The sequence below is a fragment of the Equus quagga genome, chromosome 10 (assembly GCF_021613505.1).
Source record: "Equus quagga isolate Etosha38 chromosome 10, UCLA_HA_Equagga_1.0, whole genome shotgun sequence".
Lineage (NCBI taxonomy): Eukaryota > Metazoa > Chordata > Mammalia > Perissodactyla > Equidae > Equus > Equus quagga.
Window position 1 is genome coordinate 15,305,429 of NC_060276.1, and position 16,687 is coordinate 15,322,115.

The following is a 16,687-nucleotide window of genomic DNA, read 5'->3' on the forward strand; positions in this document are numbered from 1 at the left end:
GCAAGTTTTCTTCTCATTATAATAAAAAATGTACTGATGGTGGTATAAAAGCTGACACCAATTGTTAACCAAGCTGTGAACACAGGCAGCTGGCAAGTTCAGTAAATAGTCATCAAATCCTCTGATGGCCGTCTTCTGCTAGTTGGTGCTTTGGCAGAGTTCCCCTTGTGGGACATTAAGATGAGAAGTTTCATACTCTAGTCTTCTTCCTGCACTTCTTTCAATGCTTTTTACTCTTCCCTCTGACAGCTCTGACTTACATTTGAGGCCAGTGATGAAAGTGTCTTTACTGTGGTAAAACGCACAGAACGTAAGTCACCACTCAGTGGCATTTAGTACATTGACAATGGTGTCTAGTTCCGGAACACTTTCATCACCCGAAGAAGAAACCCCTTAGCCTTTAAGCAGTCACTCCCGATTCCCTACCCCCTCCCACCAGCCCCTTTAAACCTCACATTGGGGGGCCGGCCCCGTGGCTGAGTGGTTGGGTTCGCACGCTCCCATTTTGGTGGCCCAGGGTTTTCCTGTTTAGATCCTGGGCGCGGACATGGCACCGCTCATCGGGCCATGCTGGGGCAGCGTCCCAAATGCTACAACTAGAAGGACCCACAACTAAGAATATACAACTATGTACCAGGGGGCATTGGAGAGAAAAAGGAAAAATAAAAACTTAAAAAAAAGCACATGGGGTTCTTGCCCAGGATGAGGAAAACATTTGCTTTTTAAAGTCTGAGTGTGTGCTCAGGCAGGAGTCGGGCTCTGTTACACATCTCTTCACGGCATCACTTGCTGTGCGAGGCAAAATAGATGTTCTGACCTGCCCATAAATGCTTAGTTTCCAGTCTTGCAACATGACATACTGCACTAGGTTTGGGTTTTGGTAAGGCAAGTTCCCCGTTTACCACCAGTCTTTGGGGTCTGGTGCTTATGAGAACGGCGGCAGCCATTCTCCACTTAGCATTCCGTACGTACTGTTGGTGCAGCCATTGGAGCTGTTGAGCCGGAAATTCCCTGGTGTGCACACAGCCTGAAACAAAGCACCCTGTTTACAGCTCCAAAGTGATGGACACTGATTTAGCCTCCCCCTCCTGCCTGGGCTGGTACCCTTGAACCTGTTAGGGGACACATCAGTGGCCTCAATTTCCCTTCCTCTCTGGATAGCCTCTTGGTGTCTTCTCCCCAGAGAAACTGGTCCCTGGCCTCTGTCAGTGGATTCTGCACAAGAGCACTTTGCCTACACCTGTGTCATCTCGCACACCGAGAGTGGAATGAGGCCTTTTGACAGCCACAGTGCCCTCCGCACCCCGTAGGCCTGGTTGGTTGAAGCAGGCCCCAGAAAGGCCGCCTTGCCCTCGCTCTCCCCGCCAATCCAGCTCCAGTGTTTCCAGATGGGTGTGTCTCCTCATTTCCCCAACTGTTTTGTAATAACTGTAGTTACAGTACATGTACCGTACGACAGGTACTAGTGGCATCGCTCTAAACCCTCATGACAACCCTGTGAGGTGTGGGGATTCATTTTGACCTGGGAGGACACAGATTTGTGGAGCTTGGCATTCGTTCAGGGTCGCACAGAAAGAGGCAAGTCTGTCTGATTCTAAAGGCAACACTCCATACTGCTCCGGGACTGGGGACAGTGGCTTGTGGCGTGGTAGCTAATAGACCGCCTTTGGTGCTGGAGATAAGAGTAATTGCTGCCATTTGTTGGGCATTTGTATTGGGTGTCAGTGGCCCTGCTAAGCACCTGTAGTATCATGTAATCTGCATGTGATTCTGTAGGGTAGGAAATCTGTCTCATTTCACAGGCGAGGAAACAAGCTCAGAGAGGGTAGGTAATTTGCCCAAATTCTCATAACTCGAAAGTGCCAGAGCAGCCAGGATTTGGAGCCAGGCAGTCCGGCTCCAGAAGCTACCCTATTAAGCCCAAATAGGCATGTTCTTTTTTTTTTTTTTAAAGATTTTATTTTTTCTTTTTCTCCCCAAAGCCCCCCGGTACACAGTTGTATATTCTTCATTGTGGGTCCTTCTAGTTGTGGCATGTGGGACGCTGCCTCAGCGTGGTTTGATGAGCAGGGCCATGTCTGCGCCCAGAATTCGAACCAACGAAACCCTGGGCCGCTGCAGCGGAGCACGCGAACTTAACCACTAGGCCACGGGGCCAGCCCCAGGCATGTTCTTGATAAGCTGATCCCCTTAATTATGAGGGAGAAAAAGGTTCTCTGCTGAAAATTCAGTAACTAGGAATTTCTCCTCCTTCCTCCGGAGTCTTATGGTTGTTACTCTTTAAGTACTGAGGGGCTGGCCCCGTGGCCGAGTGGTTAGTTTGTGCACTCCGCTTTGGCGGCCCAGGGTTTCGCCAGTTTGGACATGGCATCACTCGTCAGGCCATGCTGAGGTGGCGTCCCACATAGCACAACCAGAGGCACTCGCAACTAGAATATACAACTATGTACTGGGGGGTTTGGGGAGAAGGGAAAAAAAAAAGATTGGCAATAGATCTTAGCTCAGGTGGCAATTAAAAAAAAATTAAGTACTGAACACTGTGCATGATAATTTCCTCATTGTGATGTGTCAGACACTGTCCCTGCCCTAAGGGGCGCACCGTTTCTATGGCAATGTAATGTCATAAATGATAGGCTAGATGTGTGCCCAGGGTGGTGATTTGTCATTAGCTGTGTGACCTTTAACCTCTCCGAACTTCAGTTTCCTCATCTGGAAAATGGGGATGATGCCGCCAGTGTTGGCTGCGAGGATTAGATATTACGTGTATAATGTGCCTGCTTCTCAAGATGCCTAAGTGTTCAGGGCAGGCCTCGTGTGGCAAGCCATAGCTAGAGGCTGGCCCCTGATGGGCCCGTTTCCTGGGTGAGGAAGCGGAGGAGGCAGTCTTCGGGGAATATGGAGGAAGTGGTGGAGTGGTGATCCAGGGCACTTTAGGCAGAGTTGAGGCCCTGGCAGGAGTTCACACGGTGCTGGCGGCTGTGGTCTATAGTTGCGTGGCTTTTTCTCAGCAGAGCTCTTTGCCCCTGTCGTGGGCTGGGGTTTTGCAGGCCAGGTGGGATAGGAAGGCAAAAGCGTCAGAGGCCTGAGGGGGGACAAGAAGGGTTGACGTGCTAGGGCAGAGAATCCAGGGCAAGCAAGGAGGGAAGTTAGGGCGGGAAGGGGCTGAGAGGAGAAATTGGAGCAGTCAGTGGACTGAGGGGCAAAGAACTAGCAAGGTGAGAATCAGTGGGAGGACTAGGCAGGGCAGGAGCACGTGGGGAGAGAGGTGAGTCCGGATGCTGAGAGAGTCCAGGGTTTGCCGACGTGGAGGGCACCGGAGGTGTGTCACAGTCTTTCCCTGGGGAGGAGTCCTGAGAGAAGCAACGGAGGCCCGTGGGAAGGCGGGGTCCCCCCTCTCCATCCCAGGCTCATCCCCTCTGGGCTCTGCCCCTCGACCCCAACCGCAGTCTTGGTAACCCAGCCTGCTCCCTCGGGAAGTGGAGGGTCGCCATCTCAATCCCCACCCCATCCACTTCCTTGGGGGCCCAGAAGATGACCAGAGAGACTCTTCTCATTGTTTAACGGTTTTAACTGCTAACTCCTCTAGGGCCAGACACACACACAAGGGGATGTTTCCCCATTCATAAAAACGCTCACGCCTTCTTGTGGACAGGTTTTGACTCCCTTCCGACATGGCAAATGTTAGCACCAAAGGGGTCCCGCTCTTCGCTTTTCCTACGCTGGGCCTGAGTCTCATCGAAGACTAACACCCTCTCCTCCCAACTCGGCCTTCAGCTGACATGTTGTTTGACCAGGTGCCCTAATGGCCTGCTGCAGACACCTGAAACGACCACGTGGGTGTGGGCAGTGTGGATGGCCCGAGAGCATGAGCCTCAGAGGTGTGTGGCAATGATCTAGAAGCTGCAACCTCTACCTCTGCCTACATTGTCCCTGTGCCCCTGACCCCTAACAGGCCCCTCATCTGGGCCCCCCAAGGAAGCACCATCCACAAGGGGATCAGGGCTGTCCCGAAGGCCCGACGGTGGAGGGAGTGGCAGTTGAGGACATGGCAGTGTTCGACGTGGATCCGGGGCTCCAGAGCGCACAGGGAAAGGGCAGCCAAGAAAAGAGGGACCGTCATGACTTCCTGATGACACGCTTCAGCTGCGATTCCCCCCCCCCCCCCCCCACCTCCCTGGCCAAAGAAAGTCAATTTACTCTTTTTAAGGGATGTGAACATCTGGGAAACGCTGGTTTGGGTCAGAGGGGGTTTCTGTCGTCGTTTTTAACCGGATCCAAGTGCTGTTCTAGGGTTGTTTTCTGTTTCTAATTCCCATGTTTCCCGCAACTGCATGAACTGAGTATGTCCTTGAAGGACGGAACAGAAGTGATTCCAGTTTCTGGATCAGGAGTATCACCCTCTAGCAATTCCACCCGGCAGAATGAAAAGACAGGAAGCAAGTTATTGATTATGCTGCTTTATTTCTGTATGGATACACTGAAAAGTTAGATGATGATAGCTAATGACAAACTGTAGAAATGAGGCATCGGCTTCTCTACCCACTCCTACGAGAATGTTAATATGTACTGTCATTACATGTTTACTATGGCATATAACAATGGAGACAGAATACAGTAAGTGGGTGCTCCTGATCCCAGGGGAGCACTACGTGGAAATCCGGTTCTGCCTATGAGGACGGCGGCCTCCCTACTCCCCCCGAGATCCAGCTAAGCTCCTGAGGGACAGTCCTAAGAATCACGAGAGAAGGGACTTAGCAGGCCTCCTCAACACACGGACACAGAGCAGACAACTACTATGTTACAAGGGAGTCAACTCGTCACTGTTGGGAGATGTCATACCCGTGTCAATGACAGTCCTGGTGCCTGCTCAGCTACTCCTCTAGAGTTTTATGGTTTCTTCTGTAGGATGAACTTCAAAACCGCAGGAACGTTTGGGGGGGGGATAAAATATTTTCATGCAAGTCTCCAAACCCATAAACTACGTTGCTATTAATTAAAACAAAAACATTACTAATTAAAAAAAAGAAAAAGGACAGCTGGGTTAGTTTTGTTAAGCTTCCAGAAGTATTCGCTGTGACGATGTTCCTCTGACACAGGGTCGTTTTCTCAGATCTGCCTACACTTCCCAAATCACCTGCACGTTCCATGCTTGAAGGTCGGAACTCTCAGAAAACACGCCACACGGGGAAATCAAGTGTTAGTAGGGGAAAGGTCAGTTTAGAATTACAGCTAAGTTCAAATGTTACTTTTCTGGAAATTCGGATTAGTCATTTGAAAGCACAAAAGAACAGAAGGGAGGTTTGATGAGGAAGTTAAACCATGCATTTCAGTAAGTTCTCTTTCTGCTCACGGAAAGGGTGAGCAGCCGAGTTGGAGCAGCCGCTGCAACTCTTGCGTGTCCCGCCGACACGGGGGGTCCCAGCTGAGCCACGAGAGGCATCTCAGTGGGGGCTTCATCTCTTACGCTTCTTGCTTACATCACTAAGCGGCTAAATGGTCAGCACTTTTCTGCTCTATGATAAACATGCAGAAGAGTCAATCTACCTAAGTGTTCGGTTTTAACTGCAGCTATGGAGAAATGAACTTGGCTGCGACGTCGCTGTTCGCTAAATCCTAATATGATCACTGTGCGCCCTTATTTGAGTGATACTGTAAAATGGGAGAAAAGACAGAAGGAGCAACTTTGAAGAGGTGAAAGGCCACTCTATCCCTGTGGATGGTGCAGGGCAGAGGGCGAGGACACAAAGAACAAGACTCAATTCCATTTTACAGGACAGGAGCCCCTGTCACTTTACAGCTTTTTGGCACAGTCGGGGCAATACACTTGCTCCTGGTGGAAAACAAAGCGCTTGTTGGCCAGATTCACGGAGCATTTTTTGCAGTGGAAGCAGTAGTCGTGCCAGGATTGTCCTTCATAGGCCACCACACTGGAGCCTTTACCAAACCCTGTGGAAAAAACAAAAGAAAAGAAGAGAGACAACTGAGTGAACGCAGTGCGAGCCCCGCCGCTGCCGCCGCCGCCGCCGCCGCCTTGCCCGTTCACGGAGCCAACAAGCACGCAGGGGCCGTGTCTGCCTGGCCCCGGGCCACCCTCTCCACCGCGCACTGTCCCCCACGCCGCCGGGACCCTGCTACGGCTCTCAAGGACCTGAGAAGATGCCAGAGCTCAGCCAAGGGCTTCCGAGTTCAAGAACCCACACTCCCATGCCACCGCTATCGCCCTGTGACGCGCACCGACCTCCCAGCATAACCAGTTTCTTTGATTTAGGTCAGGGCCATGGCATCAAAGTGGCCACCAGGAGGCAAACTTGGGCTGTTTGTGGGGTGTGCACTTACCGGGCCTCGAGGAGCTGCTAAGCTTCGATTTTTTCTATAAAGAACCACCACCCACGAGGGACAAGTCCTCTCTCCACCCGGATGCCTGCCCCGGAGGTTGGCGCTGGGAAACAGGGTGAGAGGCAAGCGTTTCCCGTGGCACACTGGGGGCTTCCTAGCTTTAGAGACTGGGTGGCTCACTCTTGACACAGTCCTTTTCCCTGAGGATGGCAAAAGTCTTCTCAAATGTACATTTCAAGGCTCCCCGGGGAGATGGGAAAATTGGAGGCGGGGGAAGGGCCCAGGGCACGTGGATCGCGGCCGCGAGATGAGGAATGAAGTGATCAGCTTGGCTTCTGATGGCCAACACCTGCCCACAGGCACCTCTGAGCTAGCCTTCCGCTATGGGGTGCTATCAGCCCACCTTATCGCTCTCCAGCCGCCCCTCCCCTCCCCTCTCCTCTCCCCGACCCCCACCCCTGCCCTCCCCCCCATCCCCCCAGACGCCCCGCGCAGTGCCTGCCCGTGGCCGTGGGTCTCAGGCTCGTGAACGCCGGCAGCATCGTTAGTCAGCAGCAGTCAGAAGTGTTCTGTATTGCAAAGGCTAACCTGGCCTGGGGGAGAATCCAAACTATTTGGGGGCCTTCGGGAGCACAGTGGCAGGGGGAGAGGGCATTCTGTGGGGCCTTTGTGGATGAAACCGACGACGGAGGAAAATGAGAGATGGTTACCATGCGCAAAACCTAGCCTGGCAGACTTAGCAAGGACTCTTTAAGCCTACCAGTGATGGGGTTCTTGCATCCAGCACACTTCTTGGCCACAAAGTTCTTGTAGCAATCCACGCAGTAATACTGGTCCTCCACAGCGGTGAAACGCTGCCCAGCCAGCTTCTTAGAGCAGGTAACACACACAAAGCACTCGGCATGCCAGGGCTGATCCTGGTAAGTGATTCCTCCAGATGTGATGGCCTAGACCAGGGAGTGTAGCACCGGATTCAGATTCAACAACCAGTTTGTTGAATGCCTATTACGTGCCAGGCACTGTGCTGGGCGCTTGGGTATACAGTATCTCATTTAATCACCACAACAGCCATGGGAGGCAGGTGCCATTATTACCCCCGAGTTACAGATGAAGACACCGAGGCTCAGAGAAGGCGAGCCCCTGTGCGAGGTCACACAGCCACGAGGCGGTGGAGGCAGGCCTCTCGAGCCAGGGCCACCCGCGCCTCCGAGGGGAGGGAGGCCATCCCCGGACGGCCTGACTTGGCCCGGGCACTGCTTTCTACTACCACAGTCTCCTCATCTGTAAAACGAGAATAATAATTCCTACGTCGCAGGGCTGTCGTGAGGATGGAATGGGATAGTGTGTGTGCAAGTGCTCTGCCAACTCTCAAACGCTTTTAGAAACAACAGTCAATGCAGAACTCCCTTGACAACGTACCTTGTTGCACTTCACGCAGTGCTTGGCAAATTTGGCCTCGTGGCAAGTCACGCAGTAGAAGTCCTCCCCTTTAGGGAAGAAGCTTCCAGTCCCGATGACTTGCTTGCAGTTGCTGCAGGTGAAGCAGTCCTTGTGCCACACGGTCCCCTTGTACTCCACGTTTTGATCTCCTGCGGGGGGAAGCGATCGGATAGCCCCACTGACAGTGTTCTGCAGGGGGCTGCATCCGCCGGCTCCCGCCCTGGGCCCGCCAGAGCGGAGGGAATGCAGGCCCTGCAGATACTGGCCTCACGCTTCCAATTCCCCTACCCGTGGGGGGGGTCTCTACAATGTCCTCCTTGTGGTTGTGCCAACCCCAGTTCTGTCAGGGAGGGGACCCCAGCGGCAGTGTTTCAGGATCAGAGCCCTGACTCCCCACGCCCCTCCAATCCCCTTCGTGGACTCAGAGATGCAGTATGGGACTACCTGACCCACACTCACACCCTAGGGAAGAAGCATGCTTTGATCACTTACTATACCCAAATGAGAAAGCGCTACATACTTTTCACTTCTTTCTCTTGCCAGACAGTTCTCTCCAGTGTTCTTTAGTTTCCGAGTGTGTGCGTGTGTGCGAGCATATATGTGTACGCATATATACGGGTATATATATGCGTGCATATATATGCTAAAATCTAAAAGCAGCTCACAGCAGCATTAGCCCCATCATCACAAGCAACCCTGCATCATCTCTGCCCTCAGGGCCTCCTCCCTGGCCGCCCCGGGGGTGAGCGTGGGCAGTACCTGCCACGATCGGCTTGAAGCAGCCCTTGCACTTGGGGGAGTCCTCCCGAGTGGTGCACTTGTTGCACAGGATCTTGTTGTCCTTGGCCACAAAGGTCTCGCTGGCCAAGGGGTGAAGGCACTTGGCACAGCGGAAGCAGGTATCGTGCCAGTAGCGGTTCTTATAGGTCACCTCCTGGAAACCAAGCACAAGGGAGTGGGTCGCTGGGGCGCTGGGGTGCCGGGGCAGCAGCCCTCCCATCAAGGCTGACTTCCCGGGGCGGACTACTGAGATGACAGTCCCTTACACCCGGGGATGCCCTGAGGTGAACGTTCTTGTGAGTAACACGAGGGACACTGAGGTGAGGATGAAAGACCCACAATCCTGAAACAAGGGGGAGACCACGACCAGCACAGCTGGCCAGGGCTTGACGCCCCTGCCACCCAGCCCAGTGTTAGACAGCCAGCAATGCCCCGACTCGGGGTGTGGCCAGGGAACGGCACTAGGAGCAGGGCCATCTCACTCCTCGGCCAGGGCCTCGCTCCTCATCTCCATGCCACTGCCTGGCGTGCCTTCCACACGGATGGCCACGGAGATGAGGAGAAGTAAGGACAGAGTGGGCTGCTGTAGTCTCAGCTGCAGGAAAACCACACTCCCGAGGCCGGCCTGCCCCGTCCCTGCGTGGGGACCAGCGTTACCTTGGCGTCCGCGCCGATGGGCTTGCGGCACTCCACGCAGGTGTTGGCGCAGAACTTGTCAAAGCACTTCAGGCAGCAGTGGCGGCCATCCTTCTGCACGTACTTCTTCCCCTGCAGGGGGTCCCTGCAGTAGTGGCAGTCAAACTTCTCAGCCATGGTGCCCACCTTGTGGCTGGAGGGACCTGTGGGGGCAAGCAGGCATAACAAATGACCAATGGAAAGGCCAGAACATTCTGCCGTAGAGGCTCCTGGGGACAGCTGCGCCCTCCCACATGGGGCCCAAAGGCCAGGGTCCAGCTGCCACCTGAGCCTGGCTGGCCACGGGTGCCAAGGTAACGGATACTTTACTATGACTCCTGGGAACAAAGAGCCCCTGGGTGTAGCTCCCCAGGGGCCAGAAGGCCAATGACCAGTGAGTCCCTGGGGACTTGGGAGAAATCCCTGTTGGGACATCCTACTGTACTGCTTCACAGAGGGCGCTGAGGGGGAAAAGTGGATCAGAGCCTGTGTTGGCTGGACAGGGGTTCTGGGGTTGTGGTGGCTTTGAGCAGTGATGTGAACCAGTGCAGGGGTGTAATGGAGCAGGCAAGAGAGAAGCAGTGGTTTACACAGAAGGACACACAGCTGTGGGCACTGTCCGCACGCGGCAGCCCCTCGGAGGAGAGCTGCTCCGCTCGCTCACAGGCTGGCGGGCCCACCCTGGCTCGTGGAGGAAGGAGGTGCCCAGACCCTCTGCTTCAAGGGCTGCCTTCTAGATGGCGAGCCAGAAACCTCCCTGCCAGCTTCTGGCTCTCCCTCTGTAACTCCTTACTGGGGATAAGACAGCATCCTCCTGAGACCTCACTTTCCTCCTATCTGTAGAATTCAGTTCGTCTGAACAAAAACTTACTACTGACTCTAGACTACACTGGGCATGTAAGCGATCCTTATTAATTTGTTGAAAACATCTGCATTTACTTTAAATCTGGCAGAATACTTCTAAATCCCTGAATGGATCCGAAAGAGTCTTGTCCCAGACAGTTTGCTGACTTTTGAGGCCTGAGCAATGAAGCAAGAGAGGATTTATAAAAATGGCATTCTTAATTGGGACCCGCAAGTTTGGCAACTGTGAATTATTTGTCACAATGACGTGCAGTTTTGTGACATGCCAAAATCTATCCCCCTTTGTTCAAGCAAGTGAGGATCGACACAGTCAATGAGGTGTTACCATTTAGGACATTTGCTGTTTTAAAAACCGCAATTTTAAAGGATAAACTGGGGAGAAAAATGACTTTTAAAAACTGTTACACTGATTATTCCAAGAACCCCCTTTCACTGCCTTCTTATGAACAACTCCCCTTGTCCCCGACCCGCCCCAACCCCAGACCACATGGCCGTGAGCACCAGCATTGCAAAGGCTGGTGAATCCTGCCACCAAAAAGGTACCAAATGTGAGCTTCTGTTAGCTCTCAACATCTTCAAACATACGCTAATTTGTTCCTCTCTCCCTGAACAAGAAACCTACACGAGTAAACAGACAGCAATTATTGAATTCGCGCAGGAAACACGCGGATGGACACTGCTTTCTCCAGCCACCGCCCCCCCCCCCACCGCCCCACTCCCACGGTTACTGTGCTAGCAAGTACCCCTGGCGACACGGCGACACTGACAGCAAGAACGAGGGAAACAAAGGAGCGGCTGCCCCATACTCACCGCAGCTCTTCCACTAACTGAATGGCCCCAAACTCCCACTTTGGGTCCCATTCCCAGGTTTTTTTTTAATACAAACACATGTCCAAGTTGTTTGGATCCTGTTGCCACAGGCAACCAAATAGCAGAGAGTGAGCTAAGGAAACCACACCCGTGTCTCAGAAGCCGCCTCGCTGTGGCTGTGAACTCTCACTCAGGACCCTGCGTTCCAGAAGCAGCTGCCGATCAAAGGGAATCAGACCACTGAGCGGCCTCACACCCGGGCCAGCCACGGCTCCTGCTCGTGTTGACACACACACAGACCCCCTCGTCTCCCGAAACCTGACCATCGGAGCAAGGGAGCGACAGTCCTGTGCAAAGACAGTTGCTTGGGACAGTTGTGTCACAGTTCAGAGATTTAATGAGCCCAGAGAATGGTTCTTACTGGTACTTCTGCCCAAAAAGAAAACTGGAATGTTCCCTTACATAGGTGGGTTACAAAAGAAAAGCAGAGACGCAATGAACCAGGGTCTGTCTCCTTGAACTACACACTGTTTACGTACGGCAGCTTTTAAACTGCCTTTAGCCCCTCTGTGTATACACAAAAACGCGCCTGCCACAGTGAAGGCATGTTGAGACTCACTCTCCCCAATTCATTCTTGCTGGCTTTTCACATGTCACATAAAATCCTTGTCTTATTAGCTTTTCCATATGGAAACTCTGTACTCAACAAAGATTTACTTTCTTGTTAAGAGCTGAGTAGAGAAACCAAATAAATCTCCCATTACAGTAAATGCCAGGAAATGAAATTATCAGTGGCTCCTAAATGCCATTTGGCAGGAAATCAGAATTTGTAAGATTAGACAGTCCTGGCTTCCTGCGTGGCTGGTAACCACAGCTGGTTTCGCCCTTCAGAGACTATCTTCTTGGACCATACTTGAAAAGCCCTCCTTCTCCCTTAACCAAAGTCTCTGTTTAGAATAAAGCTTTGAACCCTACTCATTTTAATATCACTCTCTTTTGATGTCTTTCGAAGAAGGAATGAATTCCAAATATTTCTATTTTAAAGTACCATCTAGAGTCCCACCTGAGGGGACTCCCATCTCGGGGTATTTTCAAGTCTTAGCTTTATGATAAAAATACAGGTATTAGTGTCACACAAAGAAGAAACCACTAGAAAACACAGTGAATTTTCTTTAGAGGGATTCAGAGGTTTCGGAGCAAAGGAAAACCACTATGGCTCAGAGTACCAGAGAGATCTTACCTGACATGCCTGCCCCACTTCAAAACCAAATGCCTTCAAACCATTATTTCACCCATGCCAAGTTCTTCACTGGTCACTTTCATAGTTCTAGAACATGACTCACTCAAGAGTTTCTAGGCATCCAGATGATGACATAATCCATGGCTCACCAATGAACATGGAAGTACCAGAGTGTGTTGAAAATGGAGTCAGGCAATGAAGTGGCTTACCACTTTATCATTCCTATGGTACAGGGTCTTAAACCAAGCAAAAGGAAAATTAAATGAATCAATTCCAAATTAATGGTACCACCAGGGAGAGTCCCACTTCTTGGTGTCCTCGAGTCCTAGCTTTAGGCATTGTTTCTTCTTTCTGTAGTATGAAAAGTCCAGGGTCATCTTACATTCCCTACCACTGATAGTGAAACCCAGAGTCTGCATCCAGATGGAGAGACAGATTTCAAAGGGCAGATCCTTTCAGAACTGATTTCCACGGTTGACTCAAGCCTTTTTCATGGGAGTGGAAACACTTATTTGTCAAGATAAAGTAGGCACTTCTAGGAATGTTGGCTTTATTGCCTAATAAGTAAACAGGCTGGAAACACTTAAAGCATGTTAACAATGTCGATGTCAAATGCATGAACTTTAGTAATTTTTTTTTGGCAATAAATCCAATTAAGCGGAACTTTGGGCAACTTGAATTAGCCTACTTCGTGTTTTTCTAACCTCATGATTATTTGGTCCAAAACTATTACAAACCTCCACGTAATATGCTTAGGATGAAGTCTGAGCAACACATTCCTGCTGCCGAGAATAGCGACCATGCCAAACTTTGCATAAGGTATGGACGATGTGTGTAACAGCGAAATCTTTTGTGAGTACTTATCTTCAAAGAGGTTAACAACTCTAAGAAAACAGGTTATAAATGACAACACTGAGACAGACAGAAGCTCCTAAAAGACAGCAAATACCCTGATTTGTGGGCTCCACCAAAATGAGCGACAGTGAAGCTTTAACTTTATGAGGATAAAAAACTTCTGCGCTCTCCTTTCTTTCCCTTTGTTGGAAATAAGAGAATAGAGAAACATGAAGCTGGCATTTCACTTCTTCTTTGGGGCACTCTTTAATCTTACTGAATTACATATACTTAGGCATTTCTCTCTTAGGGAACAACTTTTTATCCCCTTAGCAATTCCTAAGTACATGAAGTATGAAGCCTTTTAACCTTCCAAACCTTCCAGATCTGTTTGCCTTGACCTACTGCTGTTACCTGGGAAAGGGCATGTCATCAATCACTAAATGAAACTCTGGATCCATATAGTTACAACGCCACTTCCCTTCCCGCCTGTCTCTGTCCAGGCCATGTTCGCCCTGGGGTAGCCCTTTGACTCATTTTAACCTCACAGCGTGGCCCTCATCCCTATGTAGTGATGTGGTTTCTCAACCACAGAAAACTTTGCGAATACACTAGGAGCCCCGGGAACCTTGTATACATGGGTCACACAGCATGTGCCTGTTGATTGACAGCTGGAGATAAGTCACCACCATTAAGCTTCTAAAACCTCTTTTAAAAGCATCTTATAATAAAGATTTCTGTCTAGAAAATCAGGGGACAGCTCCTGTGACCCTCAAGTGCTGATGTGGGTCACATCTAACCCACAGTCCTTTAGAGAGTGAGGAGGGTAGAATGCAGTGGGAAATGTGACCGGGTGATCAAATTTCAGATACAGTCATACACTGCTTAACGACGGGGATACTTTCGGAGAGAAATTCGCTGTCAGGTGAAGTCATTGTGTGAACATCATAGAGTGTACTGACACAATCCTACGTGGTATAGCCTCCTACACACCTGAGCTACATGCTACTAACCTTATGGGACCACTGTCGTATGTGCGGTCCGTGGTGGACTGAAACGTCATTACGTGGTGCGTGACTGTATTTATTCCAAGACGGTAGGCGGCCTTTCTTGCTACACCTGCTTTAAAAGACGCACCATCCTTCACTTACTAAACAAGTTTTCTCTTTAAGAAAATTCCTAAACTATATCCAACATGCTAAGAAGTGCCTACACAAACCTCAGTAACTCAATAAAAAGTTGTGGCTTTAGATTTAATCACATACACGTATGAGAAATATCACTTTGCAAAATTCATTTTTGTACTATAAACTCTCATCAGAGAAGATTCAACTTGTAGTTAATAATCTTGCTTGTGTTTTTATGTATATTTTCCCATGTATGTCTTGCTAATGTTCATTTTTTCCCCTTGTGCCCAAGTGGCTCAAAATAAGAATATTTGAGGAAAAAGTGAATAGTATGACTAAGCAGCATTTTTCTAACGATGTGCTTTCCCTAAGTGGTATAACGTATAGTGTAAACAATCACCAGCAACCCAAATGGAAAAAAAAAGTGCAGGTTATTTCTGGTTTGTTAATTGCTAAACCCAACATACCAGTACGTTAGTCATTCCACATAGAAACACTGGCTTCTAAAGAAAGGGTATGTTGCTTTCCTGAGAACATTCAACAAACGGAACGAAGCCTTAGCCGATGAATAGGACACTTGTGCAGCAGACATGCTAATGCTCCTGGAGGTGTCGTCAGACATTTGGGAATAAATACCTAAGTAGCTGCAATGAGACGGAGTTCATGAGTCACGGCTGAAAAGTCACCTTTCATAGGGTTTCACAGAAAATCAGAAAGTGTTTTGCCCCTTAAAAACACAACATGTACAGGATGATGCAATGTTATTAGCAACTTCACTTGTACGCTGCATTTAGGAAAAGCCCTATAAATCTCTCTTGGGTCTCTGATATACAAGTACCACAGTTTTAGATTCGATCTGGTAACAGGAGGGTTGGATAGAGATTGTTACATGAAAAATTATGTGCCGATGAACTGCCGCCAAGCCAGATTCTATTCCAGCACAATTCTGTCCAGAGATGAAGCTTTTCTTAATGTTGCACACCTTACGTGCAGCACGTTCTATCTGTCATATAGGGAAAAAAGTGCTTCTGACCTGGCAGCAACAGAACGCGTGTTTTTAGTTTCTCCAGTTGTGGTGAAGTAGTAGGTGGTCGTTTGGTGGTCAGTAAAAGAACAAAACGTTTAGTTTCACCCTCGATCAAATCTTCTGACTACCATTTGTCGCCTACTTGAAGAAGCCAGTCCAGTGTGCTTACTCCCTCTCACTCCCGTTTCATTTTCCATCCCTGGCCTGAAAAAGCCTGCCGGGTGTGTGTAACAACACTGGGCAGCGCTGGCGACGGGAATCATGGCTGGATAACACGGCAAACACTTTTACTCCCCCCCCCCCCCACGCACACCCCGGTCCTCAACGTGAAAGGCCAAAGGCTAAAGGAATTGAATCCATAGAATCTTGCAGACTGTAGGTGTTCAATAACGCAAGTATAAATTCTTGCCCTCTGAATGTCCTCTCAGCATGTGGATGGTCACTAAAAACGGATTCTGATCCAATTCCCCGAGCCTTTATTTTGTCCATAGAAAGCCCATTTCAGAGCAATGTGGATTTTCCTCCTGTGAGGACTTTTCTCTCATCTGCTTTCATGGGCCTATGAAGCTAACGCAATACAAGATGATAGTTCCTGATTTTAAAAATCATCCAAAAAGTGTCAATAATTTGTCTAGTTTAGTCACAGTTATATGCCTCCAGATTTAGAGAAGCAAGAATAATGTCAGGATTTGGTACAATTTAAAACCCAAGGTTGAGTGTACTATAAATATGTCACCTTTTAAATGCATTTCCCTATTCTGTCAATTATTTAATAAATAAAATGGGGAGTTACTCTACCAGTTAACATGTGTTCAAGGTCCACTGGAACAACTGGCACAGCTGAATAGTTTGCCTACACCCGGAGAATGTGTATGGTGGCCAGTTACCACAGTCTCAGGCATGTGGTGCCATGTTTGTAAAACGGCTCCTGGGCGGTGAGGGGAAAAACCATACAGCTCTTCAACACTCGGGAACCAGAAAGACGTTGCATACAAATTCATTAAAGCAGGGAATTCCATTGCAGTACACTTGTTTTAAAACAACACAAGAAATTTCAAAAAGTATTCCCATTATTTAAATATCGACAGGCAATTACAAGTTTTCAAAAATAATTCTTCCAAAAGACTGCCACCGACAATTACTTTGTCCCTTAACCTCAAAGCCAGGAGACAGGGCAAAGCGCCTGGTTTCTAAGCAAAGGGCCCGTTACTCAGGCAGAGGGCACTGGAGCAAGAGAGCGACAGCGTCGGAGGGGAAGCAGGCTGACTGTGGAGGACCGGCTTTCTGGGGAAAGCGCCCATCCTCGGTCCTGCGGCCCCCATCCCACGGCTGTCTGTCCATGGCCAAAGGGCTTCCTTAGTGCCAGGTTGCAAAACAAGGGGAAGACTCTCATGGGAATGATGGTCGAGAGGTTCCAAAACTTTGCCCCTTTTTCGGATAAGAACAATTAATAACCTCCTTGTCACATTGAAAAGATCATAGCTGTTTCTTCAGGAAGACTAAAAACACTGTTCAGAAAAAGGGAAGATGTGGTGAGTGATTATGGACTCTCTT

General features: G+C 49.7%; 1 protein-coding gene across 4 annotated transcripts in view; it reads right to left on the reverse strand.

Moving 5' to 3' along the window:
• Window positions 1–4,441: 4,441 nt before the first annotated feature.
• Window positions 4,442–16,687, reverse strand: part of FHL1 (four and a half LIM domains 1) — a 57,648-nt gene continuing 45,402 nt past the window's right edge. For 3 of the 4 annotated variants that reach the window (XM_046673457.1, XM_046673456.1, XM_046673453.1), the window contains 5 exons: window positions 9,214–9,395; window positions 8,536–8,710; window positions 7,756–7,925; window positions 7,097–7,283; window positions 4,442–5,946 (listed from right to left, as the gene is read on the reverse strand). In XM_046673457.1, coding sequence (XP_046529413.1) covers window positions 5,792–5,946; window positions 7,097–7,283; window positions 7,756–7,925; window positions 8,536–8,710; window positions 9,214–9,369 — 843 coding nt within the window. In that variant the 5' untranslated portion in view covers window positions 9,370–9,395 and the 3' untranslated portion in view covers window positions 4,442–5,791. Of the gene's footprint in view, window positions 5,947–7,096; window positions 7,284–7,755; window positions 7,926–8,535; window positions 8,711–9,213; window positions 9,396–12,145; window positions 12,170–16,687 lie in introns of those variants that run through there. The other variant, XM_046673454.1, reaches the window with a different exon arrangement.